Raw genomic sequence first — 14,738 nt, forward strand, 5'->3', positions numbered from 1 at the left:
GCTGCGATTGGGCGACGGCGTGGGCGTGGGCCTGGCTGCCCCTTAGAATGAAACTCCTTGGGCCTGGCGGGTTTGCGGCCAGACCCGGTTTAGCGTCAGGATTTTGCTTGCTCTCGCGCAACCTCCCACGGATACTCCCTCCTGCTGCGCACCTGGCTTCGCTCAACCCGCATTGATTCCTGCTCTTTGTTTCCCCACTCGCCAATCTTTTGTTCTTGACGAGCCAGCCCGCCCCCCGAAAACAGAGCCTCGAACGCGGACTGTGTCTCGCATGGCTTGAGACCGACCCCAAGGACGGACGTGTGCTCACGTCGGACCCAGTCTTCTCGCTATCCCTAGCCTTCCTTTCGCTCGCCATCCGCTCCTACTCTCTGTGCCCGTACCGCTCGGGCTCTGGACGTGACTGTGTGAGGTCCATCTCGCCGTCGCGGTGCCTTCACTGTGTCTTGCGTCGCCAAACCCGCCTCAGGAGGCAGCCCGTCCACCTCTGTTCGGCCCCTTCCCCGACGCCGTTGCAGTCAATTCGCGCCTCGTTTCGAAAGGGCTACATAATCTGACCTGGCAATCATGACACGCCCAGGAATCGTTCGTGCAGGTCCGCTAAAATCCTTGCCTACGGTCCAATCCTCACTTGCCCGGCATTGAGCTGACTTTGCACGCCAGACACGATCGACCTGCAGTCCCAGAACGCTCCCTCTGCGCAGGACCACACTCGCAAGCAGCATAGTGCCGCGTCGACCGCTCCCCATCAGGCCGCCGAGCTACGGCATGTGCAGGAGGAGCGACATAGCGAAGAGGATACACTACCAAACGCTTGGCAATCAGCCAACGGGCTTAGCGACGAACCCCCCGACGACGACGGCGACGACGACGACGACGACGACGACGTCATGCGTGACGATCAGCGCGCTGCCCAGCAAGATGCCGCCCAGCGCAATGGTCAATCTGAAGGCACGGACGCAGAAGGAGATGCGGATATGGATGACGACCTGATGGACAAGATTTCGAGTTCGCCGTCAATCAGCGATGGTGGGTATTCTCATTTTACTACTCCTACAAAGTCCGCACCCTATCTTTGGCCTCAGCGGTCGTCTTCGTTGTGCGCTGCAACCCCATCGCTCAGTACATCGGTATACCGAGACAATCAATGTACCAAATCACCCATCGAGAACAACTTGAATCCGTCGTCGCCTTGTATTTCCCCAGCGGCTCAAGTTTCTACGCTGAGACCAGCAAGCCCTTTTCCATTTTGTTCAGCTTTCAGCAAGTCGCGATCACGGCGTCCATGCACGCCATCGTGTGAAGAGACGGAGCTGGAGTCTGAACAATCATCTTCGCCTTTCATTGAGTCACCCGCACATTTTCCTCTTCATTACGACACTATCAGCAAAAAGGTACAGTTACAAGGTCATCATCATAATCAAGAGGTCGCTGAAGCCGAAACTGTTCACGTCGAGCAAGGTACAGTATGGACTGTTGGGAATCATGGCAAATCTGGCGAGGAAACCGGACACGGGATCAAGATTGGAGCTGTTGTTCCGCTGAAAGATGAAGAATGCGAATTGCAAGCGCAGAACTTTTTTCAGCAGCCGTTGCTTGAGAAATCGGCATCGGATATCGAATTAGAAACCCAACTTCTTCCTATTGATGATCCGCTATTAGACGACGACATCCTTATCGAGCCTCAAAAGTGCAACGCAACTCACTTCGACGTAAAACATGACGATGAAGATGATTGGGAAACGGAATCAGATACGCAGTGCTCGGATGACAGTTTCGACAGCGAAACCTACGACAGCGATGATGATGAGACTTGCGACTGCAAACTACCTGCTGATGATCGTTTCATTGAATTTGGCTGGAGCGGAAAGTGCTTACGAGAAATAGAGGATATCGACTTCGAATTCGTTTACGCGCTACATACATTTGTCGCCACTGTTGAAGGACAGGCGAATGCTCAGAAAGGTGATACCATGGTGCTACTTGATGACAGTAACAGTTATTGGTGGCTCGTCAGAGTTGTGAAAGATAGCACCATAGGTTAGTATTTGACCCAATTTTGGCATCATCAATCTAACCCTACTCCAATACTAGGCTATCTTCCTGCCGAACATATCGAAACGCCTACAGAGCGGTTAGCACGGCTGAACAAACACAGAAATGTTGATGTGAGACAAAATGTGGGCACGTGACCAGATGCATGCTGACAGGACTAGCTTTCGCAAACAATGCTCGGGGACGCAACCGAGAAGACCAAGAATCCATTGAAAAAGGCTATGAGACGGCGCAATGCAAAAACTGTGCAGTTCACAACACCGACCTACATCGAGCCTTCCGAGTATGAGTACACGACTGATGACGACACGGATGACGACATGAGTCTTACGAATGGGAGCTCTGGAGGCCAGGTTGAGCAATCCAAGGAGCAAACTGCTAGCGATTCTAAAAAAGACGAAATCGCGACTGTAGCGCCACTCAAAGTCAAGGATAAGAAGAGGGACGGGTCGCCCGAGAAGAAGGCCATCGCAGACGACGAAGAAGGTGATCGAAGGAAAAAGATTGATGAATCACGGACCAGTGACGAACAGTTTGATCGTGAATGTACGTGTTTTTTTCTCTCTTCTCATGGCATGCCATGGCACTAATCTATTACAGACAATGCCACTGCACAGAAGCAGTCTCGTAACGGAACACCTCGGAATACAGATTCATTCTTCCGCGATGAAAGCATTGAGACACGGAAGATCACACTTACCCCTAACATATTACGTGATGACTCGAGCAGCATAACTAGCCAAGGTAAAAACTCACTAGACCGAGGACCAAGTCTAGAGCTTTTGGAAAAGGATCCAAAACCCGGAAAGGGAGGCAAGAAGGAGAAAAAATCCGGTATGCTCAGTGGTCTCTTCAAACGAAAGGAAAAGAAGGGCAAAGCGGACGATGTCAGCAGCACAAAAAGCAAACTGTCAGGAGAAATCCTCCGAGAATCACCTTCTTCTGAAGAAGCTTCACCCATCGAACGCCCAGGCACTGCTGATGGAGCGCTTTTATCCCGGAGTGCGAGCAAGGGCAAATTGCAAAAAACCCCCCCCAGTGGGAGCCCTCCTGGCACACTCTCACCAGATGCCAACTCCGCGCAAAAGAAGCCTAGTGCAGAGTCAATGTCTGCAACATCATCAACTCAGTCAACCCCACGATCAGGTTCTCCAACCAATCATGATTCAAGTTTGCAGAAATCATCATCACTCCGCGCGCGTGCTCAAGAGAGCATTTCAAGCAGGCTTCGAGCGTCCTCTACGTCTGAGGGAACAAAGCCAACGAAAGTTACTCGCGCAAAGACGAGGGAAGCCTTGGACGTCGATTCATCCCCGGATGAGGAAACAAACGACCCATTTGCTGATTCTGAAATGGTCAGCCAAGCTGACGACAGATTAGCAGTGCCACCAGGCCCCGGCAAGCTCGGTGCTATGAGTTCTACAGAGCGGTTGTCTGAGTCGCCCGTGCACATCACGTCTGCGGATGCCATGCCGGAAAATGAACCACCTGCTCTTGTTGGAGACACTTCATCAAGCTCCTCTGACGAGTTAACATCTCTGCGATCATCCCCGTCCCCACCAATGACTTCTGATCGCCATCTCTCCCCACAAGCGTCCTTGGACAGCATGACCTCGCCCCCGCAACCGGCATCTATTACATTCGCCAAGCAAGTCACCAGTCCACCAGCTCGACAACCGCCTCAACAGCCGGCGGAAGCAAAGGATGCAGCGCAACGTGGATCATCTCCGACGCGGAACAATAGCACATCTACAACGAATTCCACATTATCACCTTCTACAAGCAGCAGCACTCCCACCTGGAGCGATGCTCACTTAAGGGCGTACATGGATAGTACAGACGACATAAAGGATTTGCTTGTCGTAGTTCATGACACTAGTGGAGTAGTGCCTGTCGGGCCTGATCATCCATTAATGAGCAACTTATTCGTAGAGGAGCGAGGGAAGGTAAAAGAGCTGGAGACTGCATTAGACAAGATGCTCAATCAATGGTTGGCGAAGAAGAGGAGTATGAGTCCAAATGGACTAGCGAGAAAAGGAAGCACTCCCACCCAAGGAAGCAGGCTAGTCATTCAACAGACCAACTCATGACAGTAAAGCCAAGAGCCTATTTGGCAATCTTTCTAACGACGCATGGAAATGAGCATGGAGTTTGCAGGGTGTTATGGAAAGCACAAGCTATCTCAGATCTCCTTTGTATGGCGCAGGCTTCGCTTCTTCTTTTCACTTCGATCAGCATGAAGCTGTTGTGCATTTTTTCATGCATATTATACCATACCTGCCCTAGCTGGCAGAGCTTTTTGATGTTTTTTTTTTGTGGGGGGGGAGTTCCAGCAGAGGACATGATTGCATGATTGATCCACATGGGAGGTCATAGTGCGAGCAAAACGCAGTGTGCTGTGTATCATAATCAAGCGAGCAAGCGAGAGAAGCACAATGAAAAGGTGGTACTGCGCCGTGGTGAGAGATCGTTTCATCTAGATTCCTTTCGCCTAAACGCGACGCTCATCAACTATTCCCATATCTATGTAGACTCTTTTAGTCGATCAAAGTACTTGGCAAGAATCCTTTGTCTGCAATCGTTCTTCTCTTTTGCGAAGAGACCGTTGTAGTCCTCAAACAATTCGAGTCCCCGTCATCAATGCCTCTGCACGAAAGTAAGTAGTGTCTCCCTGCTCTGACGGCTTTGTCCGAGCTACATCATAATCTCCGTATATGCTCTCCTCGTATTTTGACACTCAGCGCAAGTATCTCAGCTCATATAGACCATTGCGATCTCCTGCTCAGCCGGCTTTCCACGCTTGAAGAAAACGCCACTCTCTCTACAGAATCTTGATCCTTTAGGCCAATCCGACTAGCAAACCAACTTTAGTCGTCGTTCCCCTGTCAGGTCATTTCCAAAATGACGAGCTTCGACGATCTCGCTTTGTCGGTACGTGCTCTCGCTTGGGTCACTATTACAAGCTCGAAATCTCCTTTGCTGCCACTTTCTCGGCCAAACCTGGCCGGCCTAGTTCTTTGACTCCTCAGACGTTTCTGTCTTCAGAAAATGATCTGCCTGAATCATTCATGACAGCGCGACATGGTTCGACTCCTGCCGGCTGGAACAGGAACCGTCCTATCAACACGAAGCAGGTCGATGAAGAGGTTCCACATGCGGTGACGAACACAATAGCAGAAGCAAGATCACTTTCACCAACGCACGACTGGAGTATCAAATCATTGGCAGACATGAACACGCATCGGACAGCGTCTCAGGCCGCAAGCCCAACCCAAAAATTGCCTGTTGGCTCTATCACGTCGCCTGCGACTGCATCTCCACCGAAAAGCTCGGTTCTCTGGCAGCAGACCGTGGTTTCCAATGGGGGCCACAGCGGCGCCGTCTACTCGCGTCCCAGCACCAACTGTCGTCAGGAATTCAGAAGCAACTTCATCTTCAGGGCACAGCTCTTGTCACCAGAAACCGTCAAGCACAAACAAAGGTTGGCTGCGCTACCTTCAGATCTACAGCTGACCCTTCCACGGGTGCGCGCGCTCTTCGTATAAAAGAGAACGTCGTCGTATCCGTAATGGGTGGATTTGTTTTGCACATACAAGGATCAGGTAGCGAGTAGATACTTTGGAGCAGTGATTTATGATTCAACATCCTCCGGAAACAAGCGAGGAGTGCTCGTGTGCTACCTCCATCAGAGCGTGTCGCATGTCGATCAAGTGAAAAGGGACGAAATGTTTGGCTTCCGTTACTTGAAGTCTCAATATCGAGCTCGACACATGCTCGGATCGCTCCAATGTCCCACGTTTCGAAACTTTGCCAAGTTCTCTCCCCGTCGTTGTCATCGGCGCGTTGTCCAATTCCTTACAGGTTCATCGCCTCATTCGGAAGTTCTAAAGCACACTTCATCTCCCATCAGGCTCTTGTCATAGTCGAGTCAAACTTTCATCAAAACTCACCCACTCAAGCAAACTTCGGTAGCTGTTTTGATATCTTAGCCAGCAGCCTCCAAGCTTGACTGCAACGTTCTGCAGATGATTACTTCTCTCCTTCTCCTCTATCATCATGTCTGTCGCCATCTCGACTATACTCCACTGTAACTCAAAGGGAATCGCTGCAAAATCCCGAGCAGACTCTCGTTGTGACATAAAGCCGCATTGCAATCCTGTCTGATTCAGTCGTCTGTTTGGCCAGATTGTGACTGCAGAGCATGAATGAGAAGAAACGCGACTCTGATGATGTTTTGGATAATGATATGCGTCTATATTGGTTTCTAATAATTCCGGTGATGAGATACAATGACACAAGGAATCTTGCGCATCACATTCCAGTTAAACATGCTTGAAGTTTTCGGTCATAGATGCTGAAGGCCGGTAGGCTCCACAAAACCAATATTTTCCTTTCTCGTGTGGAACTTAAAACTCCGTAGAACAGGCATATGATGGCTCTTACGAAGACAGATCTTCGAATTGAATCAGTGTGGATATCAGTACATGCTGCAAGTGCATATGCAAAGAAGCTGCAGCCAATGTATTCGAATTTCATAACTACTGTTCTACAGCCTTGCTTTAGCCCTTCTAGCTTTACCCGGTCGTTTTTTTGCACCTCCAGCGCCTTTGAAAGGCTTCTTCATGTTTTTCCCCGGAAAACTTCGAGAATCCATGGTGCTTTCTGCGTCATTGCTTTTCGAGAAACGCTTTTTACCGCCAAAACCAAATTTCTCGTTCTTCTTTTGCCGCTTTGTCTTAGGCTCACCTTTCGAGCCACTTGCTGAGCGCTGCTTTCGCGCTATTCTATCATTCTTCACCGTTGTTTCTGCGTCTTCGAGTTCAATATCGAAGAGGTCTGGTTCATTCTCTGCTGAAGGCAATTCGCCAGCACGTTCTATATACGTGTTAATGAGACTCTCAAGCCATTCACGAGCATGGAAACATACTTCTCTTCAGCGCATTGATCCTCTCAAGTGTTTCCTTCTTTTCTTTGGCCCGCTCTTGTAATTTCGCCACCTGGACTTGTTTTCCGAATTTCTTCAGGTCTCTCTGCCGTCTCGCTTCTGCAGCAGCCTTCTTACTTGCAGCTTCCTCTCGCAGCTTGTCTTTCACACGTCCCATGTGCTCATCACTCTTCACCATCTCGGCGAAGTAATCGTTTGGCCGACTAAATGGGACGCCTTCCTTGATGAGAAGAGCCCTGCCTTTCTTAACTGCATCAAGTGACTGCGCATAGAATGCCAGTTCGCGCTTTAAATCATCGTCGATATCTGGAATGGAGTTTGCGGTGTTGGTTTGAGATGTGATAGATTGATGTGCGGAGAAAGGAAGTTTTGATAGCGGGAGTGCTATTCTTCTAAGCGCTTTTTCAAGTGCCGCTTTGTTGTTGATTGTTAGTCGTTGGTGAGGTATGAGATCTCCTCGCTCCTCTGAGGCCAGGGACTCAATATCTGAAAGCGGAATGTCTTCGCCGTCTGTTTCGTCTTCGTCAACCCCATTGGATTTTGACGTGCCATTTGTAGCCTCGGTAGCATCAAGGTTCTTGTCATTTCCCTCTTCCTCATCGTCATCGTCGTCATCGCTGTCACTGTCTTCGAGACGCGAAAGATCAATCTGTATGACGTTCGTTAGTTGTAGAAAGATACTTGTGGGAGCAGAGGGCCTACTCCTTGATCTTCTTCATCACTTGAAGCATCTTCTGATTGGTCGCTGTCTTCGTTTTCATTCTCTTCGTCATCTATATCCTCGACAGCACTTTCCCATTCGTCTTCCTCCTCTTTGTCCACATCACTGCCACTTTCAATCTCCATTAACTTCTTCTTGTTTCCAAGGAGCTCCCTGAGCTCTGCTTGCAGCTTCTTCTGTTCATCTTCGGCAATTTCTGTACCGATAGCTTCCTCATCAATGAGAACGCCACCGTTGTCCTCATCTTCGCTCGCTTGCGCATCTTCGAGGTCATCCCCGTCAGTTGAAGCCTTGGCTACCTGTTGTTCCTTTTCCCTCTTTCGCTTCTCACTAGCCTTTCTCATTTTCTTTTCCTTGAGCTTTTTATAGTCGACACCTTTGTAGGCGTCTAATGCGGCCTTTAGCTTACTCTTCGCCATGATTTGTGTATAAAGGATGGACTTGTCGAGAGAATGTAAAGACCAAGATATGGAATTGGGCTGCTTCGAGCCTCTCTCGAAATATTTTCATAAACGAGAGAGCAATTCTTGAGTAAATAAGATATGAAGCTTTGAGATATACGCGACTGCCACTTTTGAAAAAAAAGTTTCGAGATGCGGGAAGGCGTTCGCCGAGGGTCTTACACTAGTCCTCATTCGTCAACCGTCCTTCACTCGATCTTGCTCACTTGCACTCCGATAGTGATTGAGCTGTTGTATGACCTCACAATCAGGCCAGTTATTTTGGGACTTCCATGTCCAATCCGTTCCTAGATTCCACGTCAAAATCTGGCTATGGCGAGATCACACTTGCAGCTCTGTTGCCGAACACGCCGCGCCTCAAGACATGCTCTTATCAATATCCGTTGAAACTAGTCGCCCCTGAGCCATTGCACGCAGAAGATGGGACGTTGGTGCATACAGTCTATTTACTATCTTATGGCGGAGGGTTAGTGGCCGGAGACGCAATTAATCTAAAAATCAACCTAGACCCAAACGTCCGCTTGATTGTACTCACGCAAGGCTCCACCAAAATTTTCAAATCACCGGAGCCCAAGATCATCACACGACAGCGACTGGACGTGAATTTAATGAGAGGAAGTTCTTTGTGCTATCTCCCCGACCCCGTTCAGCCATTTGCTCAGAGCGCCTTCGAGCAAACCCAGGTTTATTATATGCCCGCATTAAACCAGACAAACCTTTGTTTCTGCGACTGGGTATGCCGTGGACGCGCTGCCAGAGGGGAGAACTGGAATGTCTGGAGGTATACGAGCAAGAATGAGGTTTGGCTGAAGCCTGAAGATGGGGAACGACAGCGCCTTCTCTTGCGTGACAACATTCTTCTCGAGGATGGCGCGGCCAATGGATCTTTCGCAGATCGATTAGATCAAATGGGCGCATTTGGTAGCCTGATTATCTACGGGCCTATCTTTGAGGCCCTCAGCGAGTTCTTTATGCGGGAGTTCGAGGCGATTCCTAGAATCGGGGCTCGAAACTGGGATGGCGAAAAGCAAGATGATGAGCTGAACGAGAGAAAGCAGAGGGAATCTCGGGAAAAGAAAGATGCGCTTTTGTGGACTGCTGCGCGGATTCGAGGCTTTGTACTGGTCAAATTTGGTGCGAGGGAAGTAGAAGGCGTGAAAAGGTGGCTGCACTCGATGTTGAGGACAGAAGGCAGCGTAGAGAAATTATTTGGCGAGCGGGCATTGCTTTGCTTGCGATCTTGATTGCAGGCATGAACTACTCCATGCGTGATCCGAGCTGTAGAAAAAGAAGCAAGTTCCGTGTTATATGGTAAAACTGATGGTTAGAATAATCTCTGTTTTGATTGTCATGATGTAGAAGACTTTATTGCTCTTACTCCTGCCCTTGTGCATCGTTGGATTCATTCGTGTTGAATGAAAAGGGGCCTAATTTGCATTTCTTTGGAATTACTCTATCTAGAGAAGGTTTCTACGAACATCTTCTGAGCTCTGTCATGATCTCACAAATCTGGTACGGTCCTCCGTAATGTCCAAGCAGCCCAACGTCTTCTAAGTTTCTCAGATGTGTGAGAAGTTCTCAGCTTACTTGGGAAGATTACCAAATCTCCTCTAGGTCAGTCTCTGCTGTGCCTATACCCTAATTGCTGCCTCAACTTCACTGCAAGGGATGTGAGGGCGCACATATATGGCGTCGCTCTTTTACAAATGCGCGTCTTGCTCCAGATTCCTGAGGCCACGATCCTCTAAAGGAGCTTCTATTTGTGACCTTGGCTTATGATCAGCCGATTTGACTTCTCATACGTCTTGGTTATTCGTCGGGGGGGTCATCTGGATCTTCTGGATGGTGCGAGTGGTAATGGTTGAGAATGACTGAGTCGAGATGGGGCTCGTCCAAATCACGTGTCTATGCGTACCCGCAAATGGATTAGTCGCCAATTCCTGTTGAAGCTCGGACCATTCTCATTTCGACATTCTTATAAAGGCTCGTCTTCTTCTTATCCACCTTTTCTTTTCTTCAGCTCTCTTGTCAGTACCCAACCCTCCTCTATACGTTGCGTTCTACTGACTCTCCTCAGTGCCTTTTGGCTTAGATCAAGTGTAGTATCTGTTCTTTTCAGTTTAATCTCTGAAACGTCGCTACGGCGACACTTCAAGATTAATCTAATTTTTGTACCCGGTTCCCATACCTCTGGGCTTGCCTATGTTTGGGGGCACAGTGTCGCTCGTATTGCACTATCTCGAGCTGACGCGAATCTTTTTTTCATTGATCAGCTCATCTGCGGATGGGGGATTAAAGAAGAAACCAAATGTTGTTTTGCAAAATTTTGTGAAGATTTGTACATAGAAATTAGCCCCACAAGTATCGCGACAAGTGGTTGTCTACGTATAGTGATATAATTCGGATTCTCCATGTAGTTGTGGGGATGTTCCTGATGCTCCATTGCATGACGCACAAGTCGCATGGTCGTGAACATGTCGCATTTCTGCTGCTGTATCTCCTTGCAAATGTTCACATCAAAAACTTAGCATGGCAGCTCAACAGGGAATGGTCGATCCAGCCATCTTCGCGCACCTACAGCAGAAGATCGATGAGGAGACTGCCTTCCGAGACGTGCGTAAAAGCTGCAACATTGCTCTGATTGCTGTTCAATTGCTAACAAGGCACGGCAGAGCCTCCGCGAAGTCATCCAGCAACTAGAAAAGCAGAGTGTGTGCCTTTGCAAAAGCCTGGTCAACTAGATCTAACACACTATAAGCAAGAACTACTCAGTCAATACTAGCACGAGCCCACTCAACGCCCACAGTGAAGAGTAAGGTGACCTTGTAAAACATCTGAAATTCCTGAGGCTGACCTGCATAGTCAACGAAGTAGTCACTGCCGCCGAGGAAGCTATTCGTGATGAGATCGCAACCATACTAAAGCTCTCCGAGCTAGCATCACAGCAGCCGTATTACAAGAACAACTTCATGTGGACGAGAAGCATGCAGGATGTGGTATGCTAGCAGTCAATGCTGAAGATCTTTGGAACATGACTGAAAGAGAAGAGCAGTGTAGTACGATTCTGTTCTGCAAATGGTTGAGTGCGCCAACTGCACCGGGCCCGGAAGCGAGTGATGCAAGCGAGCTTCTCACGATTGAGCAGGTGGGAGACCTAATGAAGAGTACGTCTACTCTAGTTGTGACTCCTCGCTATTATGCCAGAAACTAACTTTGTTTTGACAGTCCCTGTCAATCTCAAGGACCGCGATGCCTTTCACCTAACGATCGAAGAATATCTTCTCGCAATCGTATCCATGATCGAAGACCTCGCCCGACTAGCACGCAATTCAGTAACCCTTGGTGACTTCAGTCGCCCACTACGTATTAGTCGCTTCATCAAAGATGTGCACGCTGGATTTCAAATCCTGAACCTGAAAAACGACATATTGAGGAAGCGGAGCGATGGTTTGAAGTACAAGTTAAAAGAGGTTGAAGACGTAGTGTACGACCTGAGCTTGAGGAACTTGCTTCCGAAGGAGTAGGCATCGCTTCTGAGAGATAGTCTTGGTTGGGATCTTGAAAGGCAGGAATCTCTGCAGACAGAAAAGCTCAACCGGATGCTTTCGACGCAGGAAAATATGGATAAGATCTCGTTATATGGGGCAATCTCGTAAACCTAGTGAACCTAGTAAATCTGAACTATTATATCCACGTAGTTCTAAACTAAACTCCAATGTTTCGCGCCCTTATGCTCTGTGTTTATTGTTCAGTGCAAATGCATTACGAGAATAGAAGGCTGAGGCCGACGTCAGTGCGCAGTAATCACGCGTTGTATGGCGGGTTTCGCTCCTCTACAAGTTGAAACCCACAGTCGTACGAGACCAGTATCAAGTCACCTCTTGTTGATCAAATGACTTTGGGACGATCGAATATCCACAGAAATTTCAGAACAGCTTCGCTGACTGCTACGGACGTTTATCATGAGCGCTTCAACCCCCTTGCGGCAGCAAACTAAGCTGCAGTACTCGCCTGTCAGTCTCCTTGACACGGATGTAGCCCGTCTGTACGCGCATATTCATCCTATAACGTTGCTCTCAATTTATTTTCTGAGCTTCAAACTCATTGTTGCCGATCCAATCTCAGCCCTATCATCATTGCTACTGCCATTGGCAACGCTACAAGCTGCGTACGTTGTAGTTTGCTTCCCACCCACTGGCTCTCACGCAGTTCCTGGACACAAAAGCGGCGGACCAGCAAAGGGAGGCGCCCTCAAGAAAGGAGCAAAGACCAAGGGAGAGATTACGCTTGGAATGAGAGTCATTGTAGGCATACGCTTAAGGAATGCATTCTGTTGCTGAAACATTTTGCTAATGTCTTTGACCAGCCGGCCTTGATATCACTACTCCTCTCTCTTTCATTGGGAACACCACTCTTCCTCTTCCTCACAGTCTTGTTCGGTGCTCCGATCACTACCCACATCCCACACACAGTTCTGCTCGCGGCACACCTCTCTCTTCTCACCGCACTTCCAATCATCTACACACGAGGCATTGATCGAAGTACGTGGCGCGCTGTGGGAGCTCTTCTTCTCCCCATAGATGAGACGTTCGGCGCAGCTGTAGGCGCTTGTCTAGGTGCTTGGGTAGGCGCCGTCCCCATTCCACTAGATTGGGATAGAGACTGGCAGCGATGGCCGGTTACAGTTCTAACCGGGGCCTATGTTGGTTGGGCGGTTGGCAAGACAGTCGGGGCATTCCTCTTCAAAGGCGCCATTATCAATCTTGGGCCCTGAGCTTAGTATTCACCAGATTATGGATGCCTTGTTGATCTGGCAAGTCCTCGCCTGCAACACCGCTTAGAGGAAGTGCAACTAAATTCCCAACATCGCTGTGGGTGACGGATAAATGCGAAGCTTGTTGCGGAATGCTCTTGACACACGTCTTATCTCAACAAACTCCTGTTTTGAGCAGGTCCAATCGCGGAAGACTGAAATAACCTGCCTTGTCGACATATTCAAACAAAAGTGGCATCGAATAACACTTTTTGCCTTCACATGAAGAAAGGAAGGGTCGATTCAATGTTTAGCAAAGGACGTATTATTACACTACCCAATCGACAGCGCAGGACATTCTCATGACCTTAGATCAGGGGCCATGTTAAACAAAGACAAGTTTTACCGTTCATTTACTTCTTGATCTTCACGTTACGCAACTCTCCAAAGTGAAATAGTCAGTAGGCTTATTTCAAACGACTGAGCCCCTTTCGGTACCAAAGCGTGGATTAAACGAATGAGTGCATTTTTTGATTTTCTCATTTTATCTAATTTGGCAAACTCCGGCCAAGCGAGGAATATCTCGATTGGAACGATTGGTGCTCTCCACGATACGCTAGAAGACAAAGACTCAAGAGTCTAGCTGATGGGGTCTATCATAAGCAACACCGGAGTCCATTCCCTTAAAGACAGGTCGACCTGTCAGCTTCGACATTATGCCGATGCCTTAAAGTGCGTCAGTGTGCTGAGTAGCATACACGGATCTCATCTTCCATGGGAACCGATGGGAAGACGTGCGGATGTGCCGGATGCTTGTGGAGCGTACGTGCTTGGCCAAAGCCTGCTGTAGACTGGCAATTGGGCTTTGTGTAATGTATGGAACGGCGGACCGCTAGGATCTATCCACGTACCAAGCGAGACTGCAGAACAGCATCTTAAGAACGTACTGCATCTTGTCAAAAGCTTGTTTTACTCTAATGCCTCCAACACACCTATCTCATTAATCCTTCGAGTAAATCCTTGCATCCGCCCAGCCGGACGCTGTAGAACCTGGTTGACCACATTGTTCACCCGCCTTCAGCCTGTCGTGATTGACTACGGCTACATGCAGCAGTACACGCTGTCGTAGCCTAGACAAGGTTGTAGCTTCTTGCAAGAATAGAAGCAGGCCAGGCCAGCTGTTTTTGCCACAGAATTTTCGTTCGCGATCGACAAACCAATGCACATCATTGACTTGAATGGGATATGAGCTTCTAATCATGCAACGCGAACGGACACTGCGAATGTTGAGCGCTCGTTCTGCTCGTGTAATCTAGTTTGACATAAGTTTTTCTCATTCTCGATGCATGATGACTGCCCAAACCCCCTAGAATATCTTCAAGTCCGACCAAGCAGAGCCAGAAAATAATAATGCGTCCATCTTAAGAACCAATAGCCGGCGAAACAAGCAAGAGGTCAGGAGGCTCTCCGTTTCTTGCAGAAAACCTGGTGGAGGACAACACGGCCCTCGCAGATCTGCGTGCAAGCTTCTCGTGCAGCTGTCTACGTGCGCGAAAGCCGATCGTTCGGCAGGGATTTACCTCTATGCGCCATGCATGCTTTATTGTTTCATGAAATCTCTTCCACTGGTGAGTATACTAGGACGTCACTCCAACCACACATATTGTTCGTTTTCTGAGAACATGTGACGTGAACACGAGTGGCAAGCCTAATGCGGTCAAAAGCAAGAGCTCGCCAACGGCAGGCTGGAAAGTCGTCTGCTCACTCTTACAGTATACATTTTGGGATGACTTCTCAGTTCGT

The 14,738-nt window shown here is 48.8% G+C and overlaps 6 protein-coding genes across 7 annotated transcripts; 5 read left to right on the plus strand and 1 right to left on the minus strand.

Annotated features, from left to right (window-relative positions):
* The first annotated feature begins 129 nt into the window (after nucleotides 1-129).
* On the plus strand, nucleotides 130-4,659 carry PV09_05165. 2 transcript variants are annotated; one of them, XM_016358637.1, is made up of 6 exons: nucleotides 130-595; nucleotides 664-1,029; nucleotides 1,888-2,040; nucleotides 2,095-2,168; nucleotides 2,217-2,601; nucleotides 2,656-4,659. In XM_016358637.1, exons 1-6 carry the CDS (start codon nucleotides 568-570, stop codon nucleotides 4,143-4,145), a joined length of 2,496 nt encoding a protein of 831 aa, XP_016213738.1. In that variant the 5' UTR covers nucleotides 130-567; the 3' UTR covers nucleotides 4,146-4,659. The 2 variants fall into 2 exon arrangements, with proteins under 2 accessions (XP_016213738.1, XP_016213737.1); XM_016358636.1 differs by having other exon boundaries at nucleotides 664-2,040.
* Nucleotides 4,660-4,956: 297 nt separating this feature from the next.
* Nucleotides 4,957-5,600, plus strand: PV09_05166 (uncharacterized protein; the record flags this gene model as incomplete). Its single annotated transcript, XM_016358638.1, has 2 exons — nucleotides 4,957-4,986; nucleotides 5,019-5,600. The coding sequence occupies 2 exons, from the start codon at nucleotides 4,957-4,959 to the stop codon at nucleotides 5,598-5,600; spliced, it is 612 nt and encodes a 203-aa protein (XP_016213739.1).
* Nucleotides 5,601-5,815: 215 nt separating this feature from the next.
* On the minus strand, nucleotides 5,816-8,283 carry PV09_05167 (uncharacterized protein). The gene is made up of 4 exons (XM_016358639.1): nucleotides 7,703-8,283; nucleotides 6,983-7,649; nucleotides 6,006-6,930; nucleotides 5,816-5,949 (listed from the first exon to the last, which is right to left on the minus strand). The coding sequence occupies exons 1-3, from the start codon at nucleotides 8,138-8,140 to the stop codon at nucleotides 6,602-6,604; spliced, it is 1,434 nt and encodes a 477-aa protein (XP_016213740.1). The 5' UTR covers nucleotides 8,141-8,283; the 3' UTR covers nucleotides 5,816-5,949; nucleotides 6,006-6,601.
* Nucleotides 8,284-8,387: 104 nt separating this feature from the next.
* Nucleotides 8,388-9,607, plus strand: PV09_05168 (uncharacterized protein). The gene has a single exon (XM_016358640.1). The coding sequence runs from the start codon at nucleotides 8,455-8,457 to the stop codon at nucleotides 9,424-9,426; it is 972 nt and encodes a 323-aa protein (XP_016213741.1). The 5' UTR covers nucleotides 8,388-8,454; the 3' UTR covers nucleotides 9,427-9,607.
* Nucleotides 9,608-10,605: 998 nt separating this feature from the next.
* Nucleotides 10,606-11,910, plus strand: PV09_05169 (uncharacterized protein). Its single transcript, XM_016358641.1, has 6 exons — nucleotides 10,606-10,795; nucleotides 10,855-10,891; nucleotides 10,941-10,994; nucleotides 11,045-11,178; nucleotides 11,235-11,346; nucleotides 11,408-11,910. Exons 1-6 carry the CDS (start codon nucleotides 10,712-10,714, stop codon nucleotides 11,704-11,706), a joined length of 720 nt encoding a protein of 239 aa, XP_016213742.1. The 5' UTR covers nucleotides 10,606-10,711; the 3' UTR covers nucleotides 11,707-11,910.
* A 119-nt stretch (nucleotides 11,911-12,029) lies between these two features.
* Nucleotides 12,030-13,921, plus strand: PV09_05170 (uncharacterized protein). The gene is made up of 2 exons (XM_016358642.1): nucleotides 12,030-12,486; nucleotides 12,549-13,921. Exons 1-2 carry the CDS (start codon nucleotides 12,145-12,147, stop codon nucleotides 12,954-12,956), a joined length of 750 nt encoding a protein of 249 aa, XP_016213743.1. The 5' UTR covers nucleotides 12,030-12,144; the 3' UTR covers nucleotides 12,957-13,921.
* Nucleotides 13,922-14,738: the final 817 nt, after the last annotated feature.

The sequence above is a fragment of the Verruconis gallopava genome (assembly GCF_000836295.1).
Source record: "Verruconis gallopava strain CBS 43764 unplaced genomic scaffold supercont1.15, whole genome shotgun sequence".
Classification (NCBI taxonomy): Eukaryota; Fungi; Ascomycota; class Dothideomycetes; order Venturiales; family Sympoventuriaceae; genus Verruconis; species Verruconis gallopava.